Consider the following 22,467-nt stretch of genomic DNA (forward strand, 5'->3'; position numbering starts at 1 on the left):
TTGGCCTTATCGGGCTGTCGCTGCAGAACACGGCGGGACTTATGTAGAAAACAAAGCATGCATGCATGAACGTGTGCCAGCTACGTTTCAATAGTTCACCCATTACGATCAAAACAAGCGGCGATGTTTCTTCCTCTCCTCAGCATCCATCCATCCATCCATCCATCCATCCACTGCGCACCAAGGCCGAACCCTACCCAGCCCCACTGCCCTTGAATCAATCCGCAGCAGGAACAGCAGCTCTCGGGCTGCTGAGTGGCAGCAGGCAGGACGAATAGAGGAGAGATGAGTGCAGGGAGGAAGGCCAATGGGAGAGGCGTGCTGGCTTGTTGCTAAGGCTGACAGGACAGTGTGTGTGCGTCCCTGCCTGCGGTGAGGGAGTCCGACTCAAATGATAAAATGATGGTCCGGCTAATTGTTTAAATTCGATTGCACATTGGCCACGATCAGACCTGCACGGTGTGACCAATGCGCATCTGATCTTTATAATCCCGTCTCCACTGCATCATCAATTACACGTTAACACCTCCATATACTGCAGCTGGCTGCATCACTGAGCAGAGAAAATGACCTTTATGTTTTTTTTATCTAATGGATTCAGAAGTCTTGTCCCCCGACGTTATCCTTGAGCTCTCATCAGCAAATCGGATGTGCTGGGGCAGTCCTGTGCCAGTCACTGAACAGCCTACTGTGGCTATAATGGGGCAGAGAGCCAAATGAGCGCTGTGGAGCAGCTGAAGTAAATGACACATATTGCTTTATTTCCTGGCATGCTCTGATATTTGGATGAACAATTCAGCGTTTCATCACGGGACAGATTGTAAACTAAATGGGCACAGTAAAACATTCAACTAACATCCCACATTTTTCTCATTTTTAACACATGGAGGGGGAAACAACATGATCAACTTGGTGCCGGATATTTTACCAGAGATAGACATTATCACTGCACTGGCATTTTTGTTAAACAATAGTCAAACTTTTTGGATGGCCACACAGAAATATATACATAGGGCCAGAACACTAATGAGGCATATAGTATATCACGTAAAGATAGCAGTATATGTAATTTTGTTTATTTATATATTGTCACATTAAATACATTATATAAGCATTCACATTTACAACTTTTTGTCACTAATACTTTGTGTTTCCCCTATGATGGAGGGGAAACATATCTCAGGTGTGCCCTGCAACAGTGATTATTTGTGCTCATTTGAGCCCTGTAGGTCAGTGACACTGTTCTTATTTGGTATTTTGTGTGATATTATTTGTCTCTTGGTCATTTTGCATCAGCCCATGGTCAATCTATGTCTGGCTGAAGGTTTCCAGGGTTCCTGAGTCATGTAGGTCTGTTCAGTATTCAACCTATTGTTAAACAGGACATTCGAAGAACTACTGCTTTATTGGTCTTTATTTTTGTTCAAGATTACTGACTCATTTTTAAAAATTGCAATACAGTATAAATATCCAACCTTGCTTCTCCTTTTTATCGGAGTTGCCACAGCAAGTTTTTACAACTTGCACTGTCGACAAGGCCAATTTTAACTCCAAGGCCATTCTTGACCTCCTTGCCAGTTCATCAGAGCAACCACAGCGAGACAGATAACCATACACACTCACATTTGCACGTATGAGAATTTTAGGGTCATTCATTAACCACATGTGCATGTGTTTGGACTGTGGGAGGAATACCTGAAGGAACGTATTGAGCAGCAGGAACCTCTGTGTTTTGATTATATATACGCAAATATTCTCAGTGCATGCGCAGGGAGAAAATGCAAACCGCACTGAAAGGCATTGCTGGCATATGAACTTATGACCTTCTCAGTATGGAGCAAGTGTGTTGTGTAATTATGATTTTATTTTAGTCTGAAAAGGGATGGTTTGAAAACATTTTAGCAGAGATATTATTAGTAAAACTACCGAGGTAATTATGATTCATAAATTGCGTGAAGGGCTGCATATTTTATAATTATCATCACAATGACTTGTTCTAACAGCGCAGACCTCTCTGAAACGGTGAACTCTACGTGGTAAAGTGTTATATCCTGAGTAAATTCTGTCAGGCAACTATTTTCTTCAAACTAGGCTACAGTACGCTTAAGACCCAGCAATAATCTTTGAACATATTAAGCAGCAGAGACTTACTCGCTATTTGCCATTATATATACTCTAATGTTCTTAGTTAACCGATTTATTTGTGAAGAATTGGGTTCGTAAACATCGTCGCAAGTTTAACCTGGAAAACAAGCGTCAGGGAAATAATTGTCGAAATCGAATCTAGCAAAAAGCATTCTCATTGGCTGAGGGTTGAGCCAATAGACGAGCTTGTTGTAGCAAGACGAGCAGACCAGTGACATTCACTGCTCGCATGTTCGTGTCGAATTGTTAAATATTACAAAAATGAACATTATTCTGTCCAATTTCGCCCTACTGCGTGGATTGACACGTTTGAGCGGGTAAGCTGTATCACTTTTTGCGACAAATACAAACCGGAAGTTTGTTAATCCTGAAGAATTAAAGCGCGTGGCTAACTCACGATGGCTAGCTAGTTGAATGTTATTGAGTTGACTGTTTGCCATCACATTAACTTCAAGGAGACGATGGTTATAATACCAAACCCTGCACAGTAACTGCAGGATGATGAATGGATAACATTTTGAGAGTAATGTCTGACTTTAGCGTCATTTAATGCCGACACAACTCTTGTTCCCTGCAGGGCAGCAGACCTCGCAGCACCTCACCTCCGGTCGATCAGCGGATGGACCGTCTCTGCTGCACCCGGAGCGGCTGCAACTTCTGCACTCTCCAGATTGTCCGGGCCGCTGTCGTCGCAAGCTGAGGGATCCGGGGTTTTCAAGCAGGTGCCCTGGCAGTACCAACAGATCCGCACCAAGAAAAGGGGGATGGAGTATCAGCCCAACAATTTAAAGCGTAAAAGGACCCACGGATGGATCAAGAGGATCAGCACCCAAGGTGGCATTGAAGTCATACTGCGGCGGATGCTGAAAGGACGAAAATCACTCACCCATTGAGAGTTCATGTGGCAAAACCCGTAAGACCATTTAAGAAACTGGAAATGCCCCAAATGGAATGCTGGGGGTGCTGAGACTGCAGCGGGAGGACTTGTATATCAATAGAAGGTGTGGTTTTGATCGTGCAGACAACCAATAATATAAATATCAAGATAAGAGAAACCTGGCCGATTGGCAGATTGTTTTGTCTTTGTTGTTGTGGATGTCTCTAATGATAAAGTGTCTCTAATAAAAATACTTTTCAAAATCACTGATTGTTCTATAGCAGCATTTCAAACTACTCAGACACACTGTAGGTGAGAGTGCTTGCACACTATTGTCAGTGTCTTACACAAGGACACTTCGATACATGGATGAGGTGAGAGATGGAGAACATCGAAGGACAACCTGCTCTACCACCTGAGCTACAGCCACTATTAAGTATACTACTAAGTATTTTCCACAAATCATAGCACATGAGTCCCAATGTGCTTGAGTTACACAGGCATAGCAAAGAAGATATGGGGTGCTGGTGCCATTTCGAATGCACCAGTTCCTATCTGCATATTATCCAAAGTAATTATTGGATAAAACATGATTAACTAAACACCCCATCATTGATCTCCATTTTATTCTACAAAGAAGTTATAATGTTTTCCTGGACGCTTCATATCACAGCACACGTCACGGGAGACGAGCTTGTTACATAATCATAATTTAACCAATCAGCGCTTTACGTTCGCCATTTTTCTGTTCCCCACTTGTCCAGCGGTTCAACCAATAGGAGGCTCTGAATTGATCATAAGCCCCGCCCTTGAGCTGACGAAAAACAAAAATGGAGTTGGGAACTCGTAGCAAGTTAGCGACCAAATGACATAGGATTCGTTTTTTTGCGTAATTACGCGAGCGATAGTTCTCGAGCTGGTTGAATTGACGCGGCGGGATCACACCTGGCACCGTTTGTGTTTTAAAGCGGCCACTGAAAGGTGTCGAAGGGGTAAACAAGCCGGTGTCGTCTCTACGTCAAAGACAAACAAGGCTTAGTAGCTAGCTAGCTAGCTAACAGTAGCATCTGGTGTTTTTGTCTGTCCCATCGTTTGGAAATGGAGAGGGTGGGTTCACTAATTCTGCTTCTAAAAGATATTTTAACTGTACCTGCACGTTGAATGGTGTTTTATTGTGCTGACGTGTTGCGATGTTTAAAACTAATCGGTTGTGTATTGTATGTCACGAGCGTCCCTCGCCACTTTGACTTTACGTGTTTTTGATGTTTACGTACACGCTCATCGTTTTGTTTGTTATTTTTTTTCTGTTCCGTTGACAGGGGGACTTCCTGAAAGGACTGCCAGTTTACAACAAGAACAACTTCAGCAGGTTTCACGCAGACTCTGTGTGCAAAGCGTCGGTGAGTGACGAATCATATATTTCATAGTCCCATCTAAAATGTTCATGCGAGCCATGCTTTGTTTCGTTAATCTGTCCAAACTTGGATGTCGATGTTGTTTTTTAGAACCGTCGACCATCAGTGTATCTCCCAACCCGGGAATATCCATCAGAGCAGAGTAAGTATCTTCAAGTTGAACCACCATGGAAAATATCTACATTGAGCGATGTACTTCTGTTTCTTTCACTGTGTCTCGCGTGATCCTGTCTGCCTCTGTGTTGTTTCCCCACAGTTATAGTAACAGAGAAGACAAACATTCTATTGCGATATCTTCACCAGCAGTGGGATAAAAAGGTAAAGTTGTTTGATCACTACAATGGAAAAGTGAAAGGTACAATTACTGTTGACACTGCATTCAACCTCAATGCTTCTTTACGGAGGATGATGCAGCAGCAAAATTGTCTCATTTCAATTTGGTGGAAGAAAGGAGACGTCTGCCGGCAGGCTTCTCATGTCCTCATCTCCACGTTCTCTTTCCTGTTCTCAGAATGCAGCGAAAAAGCGAGAACAGGAACAGGCGGAAGGGGAGAACGCGGCACCTCCACGAAAAATAGCCAGAACAGACAGTCGGGAGCTGAATGAGGATTCGTAAAAAGCTGGGCTGTGGATGCGCACGCAGCAGAGACTTGGTTGCTCAATAAAATGCACACAGCGATGTGGAATATCTGTTTGCAAACCTAGGCCTTGGCACTGAAGCACTCACCATTGGAAACATTTCAGACCACAGATGTCACATTGGTCTTACCCCTCATATTTTAAGTCCAGATTTCCTCTTTCACCAAAACCTTCTTTCCTCAATTAACATTCTGCTTTCGCAATGCACCTTCACTTCCAAGAAGCTACACTTCTGTCCCAGAGTTGTAGTCTGTGCTGTCTTGAAAATACCATACATCTACCTCTGTAGCATCAGTCCTTCTGGTTTTGTACTTACTCAATGCTCATGCAGATTTCTTTGAAATAAGCTGAGGGTAAATCCATTGTTCCTTTTCTCTGTTGCCATAGATACAGTAATCAATAGAGATTCTGAGTTGTGCATGTTTTGTGTTTTCTTATCCACCTGAGAATTGTTTTTAATGTTATTCAGGCTAACTGTAATTACAATAGTTGTTCATGTGCTTTGGAGTGGTGGATTGCATTGAGAAGTTGATTCAGGGTTTCATTAAGGACTTTTCTGCAGAAAAAAAGCCCGAAGCACTGATGGAAATGTTAATTTTCTCCTGTTTTGTTAATTGCCTTAAATGGAAGTGATTTATTTTTCTTTTCTTTTCACTATGTCTTAGCGTGCCCCTTGGGTTACATTTTCGTTTCAGGATGATGAATTACTGTAGTCAAATGGATGCAGTCTTTAGTCCGTAATCAAATCAGAGGATGCACATTCTTTTCTTTCGTAGTGTGACCTTCAGGGTTTTGTAGTCATGCTATTCATTTTCTGCTCCAAACTTAAAAGTCTACCACTTCATATGCATCGCCCGCTAGGCAGGCACATTTTGGAATTGGTGATAAATACAGGTGAATGTACACTTTAGGTTTCGCAGTGTATTAGCACCTTGTGATGACCGGTGGTGTTGCTATAAACATGTCCTTTACACTTACTTCAATAGGTGGTTCTTGTCTGTTTTTTTTTTTTTTTGAGGCATTTGGATTAATCTGGAGTTTCAACAACAGGGCTGAGCACACACTGCTGCATGTCAAGTGTTTGAGTTGTCATAGCTCTCCACAAACCTTTGTATATTTGTATAGTATGTATATTGTGATTGGTCTGAACTTTCATCATGTAATAACAGGCGTGTTCTTGATATTGTTTCCCCCAGGTTAACGTTAACTTTTAATTTGATGGAGTCATACTAGCCAGAGTTCGGCTGAATACATATTTTTCTCTGAGGGGAGACTTGTAAACCAAGATTTTACATAGAAATTGTAGGACGTCACAAGAGGAGTTTTGTTATTTATTTTCTAGTCACACCTCATGTCGCTTCTTAGCTCACAGGCTGTTTTAGTGTCGAATTCCGGAGATGTTGTTCGTGGACATGAGCAAGCATCCACGAATTAAAAATTACTTCACAATGTTTCCTTTGTCCTCAAATGATTTACTGAAACTTGCAGGTGACATGAATATTTCACAATTATGGAGAAACTTAGCATGGCCACACTATGAGACAGAAAATAAAAAGCAAACCGTTCCTTTTCGTTTTAGCTGAAGTCTGTTCGTTGCGAGTTTGGAAGTGTACATTCATATTGTCTTGTTTAACACAAGCGGTAATGTAAACCTCTCAAGTGAGACATGCAGTCTGATTATAGAGGAACCTGCTATTTTTACTTTTGACAAATACATCCTGTGTGAATTAATAGTCGTTTTTTTTGTTGTTTTTTTGCTTTGAGTTAATTGTGTAAATGTGATGTCATTGTTGGATCCTATTCTTGTATAGATGATAAAAGCTGTAACTTAAGGCATACAGTCTCGCTTCATTTCTCACATATGTGAATGTTGAAATATGTACACCGGTAATGATGTCGATTTCTTAAAGCTGCCGCCTGATGGAAAAACCGATATAGTTGTGTGTATATCTGGGAATGCTTGTGTTTTAGCTCTAAACTTCCCGACCCAGGAAACAATCCAGCCAGCAGCACAATTTCTGATGTAGTGATTTTTATTATCTTAGCCTGTGCATTATCTCTCGATGGATGTTTCTTCAAGTGAGATTTATTTGCATCGTTGAAGTACATTCACTAATTTATGTAGTAAAATAATTCATAGAAAATCAAAGTTAAGAAAAATAGATTTTTTTTTTTATGGTCACAGTGACTATATCTGACCTATTGCGGAAGAATATGATGGCTTCAAAAGTGCTTAGCAACTAAACTGAGACGTGATTGATAGATAATGCATGCATGTGATGCAGCATGCATTCGATACAGGCATCTGCGCAGTGAGAGGGAACAAACCAGGAGTGAACAACTTATAAAAAGGTCTCATCTGTGAATTTGCAGGCAGATCTTTCCTGTCGGTTCAGATGCTGTTGAGTCATGCAAAGTTTGAACCTCAAGTACAGGTTGTTAAAAGCCCCATTCAAGAAGATACACTAACTGTACATTTTTACATGGAGGCTAGACAATCAAGAGTTAGTAGATACAGTGTGATGCTTTGTGAGACATAATTTGCATCAAGAGTTAATAGTCTAAACTCTGACCTTACATATGGTCTTTGTGACTAACCTGGTGTCCAACACTGCAGGTGCATTAGTGTCTTTCCTGTACATTTGCTCTCCATATACAGTGTTACAGTAGCTGCAACTGAGCGTTTATTAAGATTTTGAGTTCTCTACATCATTCAATTGTCTTGAATCCCCTTTGTCAGACTCGTTGGAGGGCAATTCTTCTGGGGTCATGTTTAGATCTGCCCTGTTCGGCTGGACATTCGCAGCATGGGTAGGCGGCTGTGTTCCATTTGCACACACCACTGTACCCTCCGACTTGCTAAAACTGAACAGCTTCCCTGGACTGAAAGTCCTGTTGGGGGACTGTGACCTCTCCTGGCCACTCGGGGGAACTGTGGAAGTCACTGTTGATCCAGTGCTTGTGCCAGCTGCTCCTGCTGGTTCTTTTTTCGCTTCAGGCGACTTCAAGAACTTGAGAAACCCGGGGAGCTTGGCTTCACCTCCGGTCGGGGACTGGGCTGGGGAGCGTGAGGCGCCAGAGGAGAACTTCCCCTGGAGAGGAATGATCTGCTTCAGCTTCATCACGTTGTTGTTTCCAAGAAGAGAGCTGGGTCTTTTGGGCTTGTCGCCCGCCTTGTTTCCTTGTGCTTTGTCGTGGTGGTGCTGGTGCTGCGAGTCTGCCTTGTGGTAGTCGCTCTCCTGGCGGGCCTCGGCCTGCAGCTCAGCTTGACGCTGGAGCTCTTCCTCTTCGCGCCGCCGTCTGAGCTGCTGCTGGAAGTGCTGCTGTGCCTGCTGCTCATGCTTCTAATTGGTACACAGTTTTGTTTTTTTGTATTTTTTTTTTGGGGGGGGGGGATAAAAAATAACAGGAGACAAGAGTAAAACGTCACATAGAAAGAGTGGCGAGCATTGCTTAAAGCAAGGCACATGCATAAAAAAAAAAAAAGTGGCCTTAGAATTAAATTTTAATGCAAAGTTATTCCGACCATTGCTTAAAGCGTTCACTGACATGACACCACCAAGTTAAGAGCGAGTGATGTGATATAACAGGGTACATAAACATGTCAAAGTACTTGGTGACATCTATAAAATAAGGCTACATTAGTGTACATTTTAGTATAATGCACACAGAGAGACCACAGGACACTAATGGATACATAGATCAACGACACAAAGTACAGCCACCAGCAAGCCTTACAGAGGTCGAAGGTCTTTCAAGCTATGACACGGCTATACCTTGAAAGCTTCCCTTCGTCGGTACTCTAGCTTGGCCATCTCCTCTGCTACCCAGCCGGGGATATCAGGGATGGCAACATGGATGATGTACTTTAGGAGGATTGCAAAGTGCTGTAAACCATCAAGACCACAAAGGAACAGGCTCAACAAGCAATCACATCAGGGAGAAATAACACCGCTCTTTAGTTTGTGGCTAAAGACTAATCTCACACACATAACAAAAACTCCTGTGAGGTTTTGTGTCCAGTCATGAACCTGGATTAAAAGCCGTGACTTCACATTATGGAATTAGGAGTATATAAAAAAAAAAAAAAGAAGACAAATGTATATTGGGGATGTACGCGGTCGGTGCTGCATACCTCCAGTAAGACGATGGAGATGATGGTCATCTCAGGACTCAGCCACGGGAACAAGCGCTGCAGCTGCCCACACTGACCAATCAGGTAACAGTTAACTATAATGGCTATCAAGCCCATGGCCTCCATTGCAGTCTGATGTTAACAGAAACAGGATTCCGTGTCATCGGATGCTGCGTCAGCTACATTCAATCAGTAAAGACTGGCCCGACGTTCGTCGACACCCACCTGCCACTGCCCAATGTTCTCCACCCTTTGACCAAAAGGCCGCTGCAGGCCGGTGCATAGCTTCAGGGCGTCACTGCGAATCTCGATGATGTTGTTGATAAGGGCACACATGGCGGCCAGGGGAAACGCAGAGGAGAAGAGCACCACGTAGCCAAACTGAATGAACATCTCCTGGTAGTCCTGAAGTGTGTCCTGTTGGGTCAAACATCGACAACCAACAATATTACACTCATGCACTATGTTGTGCGTTTTCAGTACAGATGGCGTATCAGGGGTCCCACCTCGTATGTTTGCATGCAGCTCTCAATCTCAGCCTGCGTCAGACTGACAGTTTTAGATTCTTCTGGAGGATCTATCCAGGACTTCTTTTCCTCTCTTCCATCGGCATTTTTCCTTCGAAGACACAGAGAGTCGGATTCCTTTGCAGAGGAGAGAGAGGCATTCTCCTTGGTCTCCTGTTGAGATGTTTATTAAAGCTATGTTAATTTAGAGGTTTGTTTCCCATGACATTAAACAAGTGTTAAGACCTTGTCCGTTTGTGATGAACGTTTGTAGTTTCAGAGTTACACCGTTGAACAGTTTTACTATTGTTTCATAGGAGTTTTTTGTTTTGTCTGAACCAAAGAGTTAATAACATTCAAGAGTATGAATGTCAGTTGGATTATATGTCCAATCTTCTATATTTCCATAACTCCTCTCAGGGTGGGTGGGTGGGGGTCCTGGAGCTGATCGTCGGAGCTGAGTATGGGAAGAGCAAGGCTCAAATTCGTGTTTTTGGACTTTGGGAGGAAACCTCAGTACCAGGATAAAATCCATGCATTCATAGGAAAAACAGGCGAACTCAACATAGAAATAAGGCGAGGTCACCGTGTGGCTGAAATTTACCCAAAACAGCAATTACTGGCTTTTACTTATGTTGCTTAACATTGCAGTGGGTGCTGCGGTGACCCATTAGTGAACGATGTGGATGAAATAATCTATGCACATATTTTATAACTGTTCATAAAATGACATTGAATATGTAAAATGCCAGATTGTAGCTACTTGATTAACAAAGCAAAAGTGACATTGAGGTTTTTATGGAGAGGCCACAATCATACCGACACAAAGGGGAGATAGCAGTTAAAAACGGGCACAGAACATACTTGAGCCAGCGATTCACAATCACTATCCTCATCGCAGCTGTCAAAAATACAGGACGGATCCATCCCGTCCTCTACCAGCGTGGGACTGTCCTCTAGGAAGCTGTCATCCGCCGCCTGCGTTTCCGCCGTGACGTCCTGGTAGTCCACCTTCTCAGTGAAGCTGACTTTCCGTTGCTTCAAGGCACTGTCACTCATGTCCCATTCCTCCTCTGACAGTCTGAATCCTGCCTTCAAATCCCCTCTTCTCTTTGTCTCTTGGTGGGCATTCGCAGTGCGACTGACAGGGACTCCTCTGGGACTGAGAAAGGAATAGGATGTCATTGAGGCTTGGGCCTTTCCCAAAGCAAGGCGGCCGTACTTGAGAATGATGGCTTGGAGCAGCTCCCACAGCACCTTGGGGGTGAAGACACCCAGCTTGTTTTGCTCATACAGATAAGGCTGGAGGACCTCTTTGATGTTCTGGAGGAACTGACGGAAAATCAGGAGAGTAGCAAGCATCTGTCGGGAGAAGGATATTACCTTATTACCCGAAACAGACTCAAATCTCCAGGCGTGTTTACAAAGTAGGAAACAAGAATCAAACCAAGACTATTCAACTTTTGGAGCTGAAAATAATACAATGTGAGGTAGATTAGAAGAGAAATTAATAGGCTGCTATACTTGGACAGTAGAGAAGCCAAACATTAGATTGTTTTACACATTGAAGCAGAGAGCATGAGATGGCATCAAAAGCAATAATCTGCATTTCAATATTTTGTAAAATAGGTGGATGTTATTCAACAAGCACTCATTAGGTGCAATGAACATATAGAACTGGGGTGGACCGCATGAAATCCTCGGACTAATGTTGAAGACTGAGCTATAAACTGACTTCAGTTTTGCTCCATGTGAACATTTTTAACAATAAGGAGTTTGTTATATGTTTCAGAAGAGCTACTGTTCCTGCTATGCATAAGTTCTTAATTTCTCAGAGTCATTTAAATTTTAATCCTTCAATGCAGCAGTTTCCTGTACACAAAAATATGCACCTTTAAGCTGTGTAAATCAGTGCTAAATGTCCAGGTCTTGTTGATCTAAATGCTGCTTTAAACTTGTGGCCGACGACCTTTTCATGTCTTTTAGTCTAGAAACATGCTGACTTCGGCTTTACCAGCATTATGTGTTATGAGTGGAAAGTCTGTCAGGCCTTCAGAGAGCAGTGAGATTTGACTTTCCCTCAGAGTGGCCAATCAAAAAGCAAAATGTACATTTTCTCATTCTATAGCTCGACAATCTCTCTAACTGCTCTTTTAAAAACCTTGTTACCTCCTTCAGCCGCTCCATGTCTTTGAGGTAGAATCCAATGTAGAAAAGGCTCAGGTAAGAGTTGATGAATTCAAACTGGAAAACACATGACATGACAAGAAATTTGAACACACACTCGGTTGAGACAAATTGGCTGTTTCACGCCAAACAAAAGCAGCAGAAGAATGACTTACAAAAACCATCTTGATGATGAGATTGTTCTCATAGGCACTCTGAAGTCTGTAATTCTCTGGATAAAGACACAGAAAAGACCACAGTATTCGTCAACGTGGCTAAAAGCAGCACGGCATCAGAGAAAGAGAGTTATCTACTCAATATGGGAATGAAAATCTTGTTCCAGCAACATCATTTATTTCTGAAACAGTAAGTTTGTAATTGTGCATCACACAGCTAATAATTCAGTCTTGAGTATATTTGTGTCTCTTACCCATGTCATTAAGCCAGTATGCAATCTTCTTATATACCTCATCACAAACGGTTACAGTGACTGCCAGCAGTATCTTAGGAATGAATCTGGTGATACCAGGCAGCTCCTGAATCTCCATCACCAACTCCTGCAAGGTGAATAACATGCATCATACATTTTTAATAAGTCCTATTCATTGACATTTTAAATCCTGTGGCTATTTTTATAGAGCCATTGAGTGGCTCTGAATAAAGGAAGGGCCTATCTAATTTTTTCATTCTGTGCTGTATGAAAAAGACAACGCTGCTCTTTCTAAGAAGTAAGAGCTATTAACGACCAGTTTGAAACAACTACTAAAACTTAATTGATTATTAAACAAGATTTATATCGGTAAAATACAGCAAATTTGGTGAAGAAAAGTTGTGGATCTTTTTTGACAGGTTTGTTACTTACAACAGGCACCTTTTTCATTGGATTTTATAAATCCCTGCTTTGATCACACACACGCACACGCACACACACACGTACCCGCACACAGACAGTGTATTTCAGTCCAAACCTGCAGTTCCAGGCAGAGGAGCATCGCAAGGAAGACGAAACAGAGGCAGAGGAGGCAGATGGGCAGGCTGACCAGCCATCTGAACATGGCTCTCTTCCACGGCGGGTAGTAAAACTCCTCACAGCCCGTTATGGGACTGCAGCGCTTCACACCCTGCAGAGGTAACAGAGGGTGAGGAAACAGGGAGGTCAAGGAAAATATATAAATCATTGCTTTAGATTATGGCAGAGGTTCGCAAACTTCTTTTCTTGAGGAATCCACATTTCACCATTATAGATCGAGGTGACCTGCTCCCTACCCTTCTGTACAATAAAAAAAATAAAACATTTAACCAACTTCATAACTTCACTATGTGAAATACAGTATCGTTATTAAATCTTGCACTGGTGAGTATCTTTTTTCTGATGACAAACAGTTTGGCTTGCAAAATGTCTGGGTGTTTGGTGGACTGGTGTTTAGTTTAGTAACTTGCACAGTTTCAAACTTTCAGCACAAAAGATACATTCAACCGTGATTTTGTCCATCGCTTCTATGGAGCCATATTCTATGTAACTCTCTCACTATTACCTTTTCTTTTTGATAGATTTACCTTTCAATTTAGCCTGACACTTTGCCATTTCTTCTCCCTGTACAATGCAGAGAGCAAGTTCATATCCTTGTGATATTTTCAAATTGTACATTTTTGACTTGAAATCTACCACTTTAAACATAGGTTTAAAAAAAAAAAAAAAAACATAAATTAATTAAATGCCGACTCATCTAAGACAAAAAAAAACCACAACATATAACACAGAATTACAGGATTATAAAATTACTTCATTAACATCAAGTAAAATGTACAAAAAGATTTGCGCCCAACGTGGGGCTCGAACCCACGACCCTGAGATTAAGAGTCTCATGCTCTACCGACTGAGCTAGCCGGGCTTGGGTGTCATGATACTCGCATACCATTTAGAACACACCCATCCCCTACGTCATCCCCCCCCACCCTCCGGAAAGTTCTCTATTCCTCACAACAGGAGGGGGAGAGGGAAGAGGCCGCCTCCCCCTCCTCTCAGAGCACGTGGGGTTTGAAAGGCACGCTCTTGTTAACACACAGATCACATTTCCTGGTGTTGTGCCACTGCAGTTGCTCGGGCGCTTGTGCAACTGATTGCTGAGTGCAATAAACCACAGACCTGAAAACAGAGGAAATGATGCACTGAGATAAAGTAACTTGAGTGTTGGTAAAATTCACTTTCCTTTGAGCTTGGGTTAACTGCTGTCAACAAGCGCCTCAGAAAACCCCCTCCACAAAATCTTCTTTCTCTGTCAGCGTACCTTATAATTCTGTGTAAATGTGTAATTTGTGTAATAGCAACAATCCTCACCCTGAACTGGGGCCTGGGCTCCTCCAGAGACTCAGCCGGTGTGTCCAGAGTGCCCCAGCGGTAAGCCAGCTCAGCCTCTCGCCTCTTCCAGCGCTCCAGGAACAACGTGGCCCACACAACATTGAAGAGGGCAAAAACCACACAGCAAATATCCTGACTGGTCTGATGAGGACAGGGAAAGAGTGAATGAGATCATCATTACATCTGAACCTGAAAACATGATTATCTGCATTAGAGTTTAGTTTTCTCACTAATATTCACAGTATTAAGATATTGTGACTCTCTGTGTGAGGTACTTAAACATTTCTAAGCAGATATAATGGAAAAGAGTCAAATCAACATGGCAGTTCAAGTATAAAAAAAACAGAAAATGAATGTGCAAATACCCATTAATCGACAAATGATACATGGATTTTCAAAGTGTGGGAGGACGAGTCCACCTCATTGAAATTAAAGCACTCCCCAAAATGAGGGTAGCGTGCACTCAAACTGAATATTTTAACCTGCTCCCATTGCACTGTCAACAAATACAGGTGTAAAAATGTGTTTTAATAAAATAATTCAAACTTGTCCAGGGTGTGTACACCATGCTTTCATCACCAAGAGCCAGCAATGATCTGCTGCAGCTCCCCGCAATCCCACACTGGATACAATGGTATAAACAACATGGATAGTTGGATGAAAGACTTTATGTACCTGATCCGCCTCCGCAAGTATCCACAGCAGAAAGCCAATGACTGCAGGGTAAAGCATGGAGTTGGTGTAAAAACCCAGCCAGGCAAAATACATGCCGATCTTCACTCCAAAGTAGTCACAGATATCGTCTGCAAAATGGACAAAACCGTGAACAACTCACTTCGGGATTCAGTTGAGAAGACTTGTTGGGATTTACAATACTAACAAAAAAAAGTCAATCTAAGGGTTTTATTGCAGTCAGTTACTGTTATCTTTTGCAAACTTGTGAGCTGTGAAGTTGCGTACCGAGGGGCTGGCTCTCACACACAGCCTGGACCCAGGATGTCATCAGCTGGTTAAGTATCCTCTGTTCATGAAGGGGAAACATTTGAAGGATGACCCCTCGAGCTACCAACTCTGGAACTAAAGAGGACATATGTTGGTGAAACATATCCCGCTGTACACTCTCAAAGCGTTTTGCAATAAAAAAAACAAGCATTACTGATCGGCTGTCCTTCCAGGAAGTGAATGTTATGAAGCACCTCCCCTTGTTTGGCCCGCAGGTTGTCCAGCCAGTACTTGATGATGCTCTGACGCTCCTGGGGAGCAGTTACAGAACCAAAGCAGTCATAATATATAACAGTTAAGAGAACAGAGTTCACCTGCTTGGATAGGATTCATCAACAAGACGTAAACAAACATCTTCCAACCTGTGAAGTAAAAAAGCAGAGCTCGCTCTCAATGTTCTCGTAGATGTTGTCCTCCTCGCAGCAAAAGCGCCGCATCCCACCACCGAACTGTGGCTTGACGGTCTTGTGCATGCCCATCTGCTCGGCTCCTCGCAGTAAGCTGACAGGGAGGGGAGAGTGTGAGCGAGCGGCGTTAAACCCGAGGGAGCGCTAACGCTAACTAACACTGTGCCGAGGCTGGACTGCAGGATGGTTGACGGGATGCGGGCGTTTGGTCGCCGCTCGACAACAGACTGGGACATGACTGCGCTTCAAATCTGCAATTACAGACATTCTCAAAGAAATATTTAAATATTTTAGGGGAATAAAACAAGTCAAAAATAAGTGCGTGTGTGCATTTGTTTGAATCAGTGCCAGAGGTTAATTAGCTTATCTGAGCTCAGCAAAGTGACTGAAGAATGAATGATTCTGCAACGTTGCTTATATCTCACTAATGAGAAAGTCTCACAAAAAAACTGGAAAATGACAGATGTGTGCAATGATCCTTTGCCTTTTATATCAAAATACTTATTTCAGGTGGGGATATGACGCTCTGGAGCTTATTCTAAGATATGCAGTAGTAATATTGATAACACATAAGAAGTATTCATTTCACCAACAATCAATTCAATTCAACTTTATTTATATAGAGTCAAACACAAAGTCATTTCAGGGCAGTTTTACAGAGAAAATCCAACAAACGTGTTCATTAGCTGTTAAAAGATGGACAAATATGCTGGATTATTGCCTCGTATTCCTGGTTTTCACTAAGTTAGATGAATCAAACTACATATAGCAATTTCTTAGTAAATACTGCATAGAGATTTATTTGTCAGGGTGTTTTTAAATAGATTAGTATCTTGCAGCTGTTTAATATATCACCTTGCTGAGCCTTGTAACAGACAAAAATAAGAAATACAAAAAAATATAAAAAAGTACAAAAAAACATTGACCTATTATTTGGCTTTCAGAGATTTGCTTCATTCGAACCACAATGCTTCATTTGTGTGGCTCAATGCAGCACCTTGTGGTATAAAATTGTATCTCAACAGGTCGGGGTAAGCTGGATAATGTCCTGACCTTTTTAAGTATACCAGAAACACATATAAAAATTCCCCTTGAAATTAAATCCTCATTGTTATTTTGACTCTTGACATTATCGATTTTAGGCTGAAGTACATATTGTACCATGTGGTCTGCTGTACCAAACATGAATGAACTATTCCCAAGCATTGGAATCAAGACAGCTGGTAAAATACAAAATTAAAAGAGTGCAAATGGGTGTTGCGTCTTACTTCTCAAACGTTGTGGTGATGAAGAAGGCGTTTGCCTGGGTGTGTTTATGCTGTCGGACTTGGATGCTGACTTGAGGAATGCCGACGCGGATCTGATTGAGGAGCCACAGCAGAGTGTGGTCGTCTATTGTATCTGAAACGGAGAAAAGATATCCATTATTAATGGTGATTTGTTTATTATAGGTTGTTGATATTAGAGGTAGACGTCGACTTTTTGTTAATACACGAGAGAGGAAGTGACCTGTGCTGCTGCATGATCGACCTGAAAGAGAGCTGCTCTCCACATAAAGTCATTTGCCATGAAGCGGTTCGGTGGCGGCGACAGTGAAAGGTCACGGCAATAACTCCTGTCGATGTGTATCATAAACATTTCCTGCTGGTCAACAGAATAGACTGTGGACCTATTTCCAGCCTGAATCCAGCTGCTGACTGCTGGCTTATTATTATGTCCTAATTAACCAATTTATCTCTGGCCTCTTACACAAATGAAACCTTCACTTAGGTAAAGCTGACAGTGCCTGACATTATTTAGTTAGAACGTGTGCATTGGAGTTTAAATTACCCCATTGTTTCCATTAACATTACATTCATGCCATTACAAAAGCGAGACTATGTTATGTAAAATGTGAACGTGAATCTGAACAACAAGGGTACACTGTTCTGAATAATAAGGCTATTTATACGGACCTTATAAAAGCCATTGACAGGTAATATGATAAAAGAGCTTATGATGTTGACTTGGTGTCCTAATGTCCTGATACAAAATACAAAAAAATAAAGGCATCTGTGCTTTGTGTCACAAGCAGCTTTTGCACACATACAGCACCATCACAAGGTGATGCAGATCAGAATTACTGAATAGCATGAAATTGTCCACAGAGACCACATTTTAAGTCGGAATAAGACAGCTGAGTGGTTGGACGTTTTCCAAACACATCGACAGAGAGCTGTTTTCGCTGCAGCGAGGGATTATTCTTTTGACAAACAAGGACAGGTGTTAAGTCTTCTGTACCCGGAAACGTCATCAGGATATCACAGTTTTCAGTCGGAACCATCTTTAACCAGGACTTCCGAGACATGATGTAGTGTCGGGCCTGCAAAAGCCGCTTCCCGAACAGCTTATCTGCGAAGAGAAGAAAGGTGACATGAGGAAAAAGTGATACTGAGTTAGTAACATTGGGTGTGTTAGTTTACATTTAAAGTGAAAGAGCGTGTTAGAGGGAGAGAAAAAAAAAGGCAGATCGACAGATGGTCTTCTTTCGTCTTGTGTGTGATCCTGGATGCAGATGACAGGTTAGTCATTAGTATCGCTCTACTACTCATCGGCGAATTCTGCTTCCTCCATTTTTTACTTTTTTTTTTGCTCTGTCATCCTGTCACAATAAGATAAATGTCCAAAATAATTATCCAGCCAGCATGAAGGTTTTCTGCTCTGCACCGGAGGGTCATTTGACTCTGAGTAAACATTCTAAACAGCAAACAATGAGATCACGGCTTGGTGTGCCTTTACACCCACAAAACAAACTACTCCACGAAGCGTGCCTGTCCAACCGCTGAACTCAACTCGGCCGTGTCATCACGGTGAAGTCTGAACTCATCACGTCTGCCGCTTCTTTTTCACACACTTGGCTTTTCCTGGCTTCCCACTCGGCAGCCACGCTCGCCACAGTGACTGACTGCTCTCCTCATTGTTCACTGAATTATACTGTGACACTCTGCCAGTCCGTGTCCGTGATGAGGAAATCACATTCTGCAGAGTCGCTGCATTATCACGTCGCACACTTTTCAGCACGGGGAGTCAGGAGGGCTTCAGCTTATCACCAACCACTGCTGCTAGAAACACTTGAATCGTAGGCAAACTGTGTTGTTAAATCAGTGAAGCAGCTCTGCACAACAAAGGGTGAATTTATCTTCAGATGTTTTTTTTTTAATTAAATTTTTTTTTTTTTATGATGGCATGTCGAGGTGATTTTGCAAGATGAGCGTTTGACTTTGAGCGGAGCACAATGACGCAAGCCAAGCGACATCACAGACACTGGCTGCGCCTCCTCTGTCCTGCGTTGGCAAAGTCCTTCAGACTAATGGTTCCCCTGGTTCTCAGTGACTTCACTGCTCATTAAATACGGGATGTGGAAATCTCTTCCCCAAGTCTCGATGAATGTATTCAGCAACATGTAATAATGAGGTGATATATTACACGTTGTACATTAAAATGTGTTTCTTTGTGTTTGTCCCATGATGCGTCAACATCATGAATGTATTCCACGACTGGGACGATGTTTTCACCAACTTTTTCTACTTGAATTGTACCAATTTCGGCTGCTATTTGTTCCAGCTCCCTGCACCCCTGATCTGGGCAAAACACAAGTTAACTGGATGGCGACACTCTCCATGGATGGTTGAATTAGGTCATCAATCTAATCCATCTCTTTGCAAGGTTCAAATCTTCTAAAATCTTCAAGAACAAGGTAAAATATCAACAAAAAAAACCTTCATCTTGATACAAAGTTCACCTCTGTGTAGGTATCAGTTCATGACCATAAGGCAACAAATACAGGTAACTCCAACTGCACAGTAAAAACTGGTGAAATCCCCCAAAAACACATCTGGCAACCTTGAAAACAAACAACTATGCCTCATATCAACTGATACAAAGTGTTGTCAAAATGCTCAGCGAGGGCTGGTAATGCATCACGAGGATAAAAACATTGTTGTTCTTCAGAAAACCAAAGCGGTATTACCAATACTGATACGATAACAAGGTTTTGTCAAGAAGCCTAACGTGCCTTACATGGCAAGAGAAAGGAGTTGAATGTATTTTCGTTCTATTTATACCTATAAAAAAACACACACAGAGAAAACAAACAGTATTCTTTGTCATCAATTATTTCAGCTTCAAACAAGACTGTGTTTGAGCAAAGACCTCATTTGAACACATTGCAGTCTCTGACATGAGCTCCAGCACGTGTGGAGCCATATTATGAGCATTAATAACACATGGAAGAAGAATTTATGCCAACCGGCAGGAAATATGACCCGATTAGCAAAATCACTGTACAGCTTGGTGGGAAAACACACATTTATCAAAATACAAAGTAAATATCTATCTTTAGACACAAGAAAAAAACAACAAACACTCTGAAGAGCCACTATTTCGGTTTCTATTTGCTCGTCGCGAGTTAAAATATGTGAATGATTTTGTTTGAAGCTCATTTTAGTATCTAGTGACCATATGGCACCTGATTTGATTATTCAACAATCCAGAATACCATTATATAACTTGTTCATTTTAGCATGCACACATCGCAGATAAAACTGAACGATAAACTCTTCTCAACGCTGCTTTAAACCATGTAATTCCAGAAATGTAAAAAAAAAACAAAAACCAAAAAAAAAACCAACAACCCTCAAACAAACAGGAGTTATGGTCTTTCTCCAAGCAGCCAGCTCTATGAAGGACCTGAGACAAAACAAACCCAGCCTGCACCTCATCATCACCACAGCTCCTCATCTCTCCACGGTCCAGTGTGGCAGCAGAGCAGAGCCCAGCGGGACGTCCACCTCCTGCAGGACGCTCCTGTGGACCACAGAGACCTGACTCTTCCCGGGCCTCATGCATGCACCGTGAAGGAAAAGACGCACCGGCAACCAAAAAAAACCACAAAAAAAACCAACCAGCACGGACCCGTCCGGTCTCCCGTGACTCATTCACCGAAGGTCTATTAAGCATCAGTCACTGCACCATATTGTACATGCACAGCCGCTTCATCTCCATTATCCTTTTTTTTTTTTTTTGGGGGGGGGTCCAGTGCATAAATACTCGCGCAGTAAAAACATGTCACCGGGATAACTCACCGAGTACTGCGGACGGTGATAAGGACGTCTGCTGCTGCTGCTGCTGGTTGCGGGTCCGGTCCTGCTGCTCGCTCGGCACCGTCCTCTCCATCCTCTCCCCCGCTGCTCCGTCTCTGTCGTCGACGTCTGCGGTGCCGCTGCTGCCACCGTCGTTGGTACCCGCTGCTGCGGTGGCTGCCGCCGCCTGCTGCTGCTGCTGCTGCTGCTGCATGCCGCTGCTGCCACGCACCGAGAAACCAGGTGGAACCGCACGCTGCACGAGGAGCCTGCGTTTATTTCATGGCCGTGGCGTGCACGCGCGCGCACACGCAAACATACACGGACTGTATTCGCTGTATCTGAAAATTGAGGAGGAGGAGGAGGAGGAGGAGGAGGGAGTGGAGGAGGAGGATCATGTTGGTCATGGCATCAACACGTTACGCGCACCAGTCGTGACTGCGTGACGACAGAGTGGAGGGAAACACCGCGCGCCGGGGCCACGGCTCCGAGATGACGCGCACGTGCAGGACAGCTTCGCATGTAGAGCTCAGCTGTCTAATTATATATTCCCAAGTATACCTCTTTGTAACAACCCACAATTTAATAATTTAGGATATTTTTTTCTCACGTAATAAAGCTCGTCCTGTGATAACATTATTTTTTTTAAAATCATTTAGCCAAAAATTGTATACATTATTGCATGATTGAATTGACAGATAGTCCACTCTAAATGTAATAACGAGCCAGTATTGAAACAATACACAGGTAGACACATATTTATTGCCTTTTTATACAATTTTGTGTAGTTTGCCTATAAATAAAAAGGAAAGTGGATAGTTGTAATAATACTGTACTTGTAATAATAACATAATTTATGCTACATTTCCAGTCACCAACATTATCGTGCAAGAATGTAAAATAATATCAGTTACGATATTGATTTACATAATTTTTACTGTTGTTATTGTTTTTCATATTTGTAATTATTGTTCATATTCTTTTGCGACTCTCATTACTGTCCACTTTACCCATTGTGGAACACATAAAGGATTATTTAATCTCATCTGTTATCTTATCATACTCTGTAACATTGACTTAATCATGATTATAAGAAATATTTTACTATGTCATTACGTTACTGGCAGCATTTCACATGATGGGCTTTTTACATTCAGAATGGCAGTTTCCTGACAGTTATTATGTTACTACTGTTATTACATTATTGGTTGTTATACACATTGATATGCTTAACAAAATCGGTTTATTAACAAATAATCCCTCTATAACCAGCGTTTCATTCAGACAGCTTTTTCAGTCACTACTTCTTGTTTAAGGCAACAAATTTCAGTAATGACATCTTTAAAGAAAATAATCCATTCATGTATGTAAAACTCAAAATACAACCACAAAAATAAGCATTCTCTTACTGGACAAATGAATAATAAAATTTAAATAAAAACATAAAATTAATGAATGAATAGCTCCTCCGTTTTAGAAAAAATGATGAATGACAATGTTTCTCACAGTTGTATTTTTTTATGTAATAGTGTAAACAATTACACACAAAGCTCACACAGAGACTAATTTACCCACAATTTTGTGGGCCGATTAGAAGCAATGCTGCTCTGCTCCTTTTGTCTGTGAGCAGCAACAAAGCACCAGTCAGGTTAAATTACTAGACACTTAATAGTGCCTAAAAAATTATGAAAAACCA

The 22,467-nt window shown here is 42.1% G+C and overlaps 2 protein-coding genes across 2 annotated transcripts; one reads left to right on the forward strand and one right to left on the reverse strand.

Annotated features, from left to right (window-relative positions):
• The first annotated feature begins 3,846 nt into the window (after window positions 1-3,846).
• On the forward strand, window positions 3,847-6,807 carry LOC308135625 (DET1- and DDB1-associated protein 1-like). The gene is made up of 5 exons (XM_080503703.1): window positions 3,847-4,129; window positions 4,342-4,422; window positions 4,528-4,579; window positions 4,694-4,755; window positions 4,949-6,807. Exons 1-5 carry the CDS (start codon window positions 4,121-4,123, stop codon window positions 5,051-5,053), a joined length of 309 nt encoding a protein of 102 aa, XP_080359829.1. The 5' UTR covers window positions 3,847-4,120; the 3' UTR covers window positions 5,054-6,807.
• A 956-nt stretch (window positions 6,808-7,763) lies between these two features.
• LOC308135212 (anoctamin-8-like) lies at window positions 7,764-20,904 on the reverse strand (the record flags this gene model as incomplete). Its single annotated transcript, XM_080503091.1, has 18 exons — window positions 20,775-20,904; window positions 17,932-18,042; window positions 16,920-17,052; window positions 15,607-15,745; window positions 15,399-15,495; window positions 15,203-15,319; window positions 14,918-15,045; window positions 14,222-14,383; window positions 12,852-13,004; window positions 12,314-12,440; window positions 12,060-12,115; window positions 11,887-11,961; window positions 10,582-11,079; window positions 9,718-9,891; window positions 9,437-9,628; window positions 9,212-9,343; window positions 8,853-8,963; window positions 7,764-8,420 (listed from the first exon to the last, which is right to left on the reverse strand). Exons 1-18 carry the CDS (start codon window positions 20,863-20,865, stop codon window positions 7,764-7,766), a joined length of 3,153 nt encoding a protein of 1,050 aa, XP_080359217.1. The 5' UTR covers window positions 20,866-20,904.
• Window positions 20,905-22,467: the final 1,563 nt, after the last annotated feature.

This window comes from Blennius ocellaris (genome assembly GCF_963422515.1).
Source record: "Blennius ocellaris genome assembly, chromosome: 10".
NCBI lineage: Eukaryota > Metazoa > Chordata > Actinopteri > Blenniiformes > Blenniidae > Blennius > Blennius ocellaris.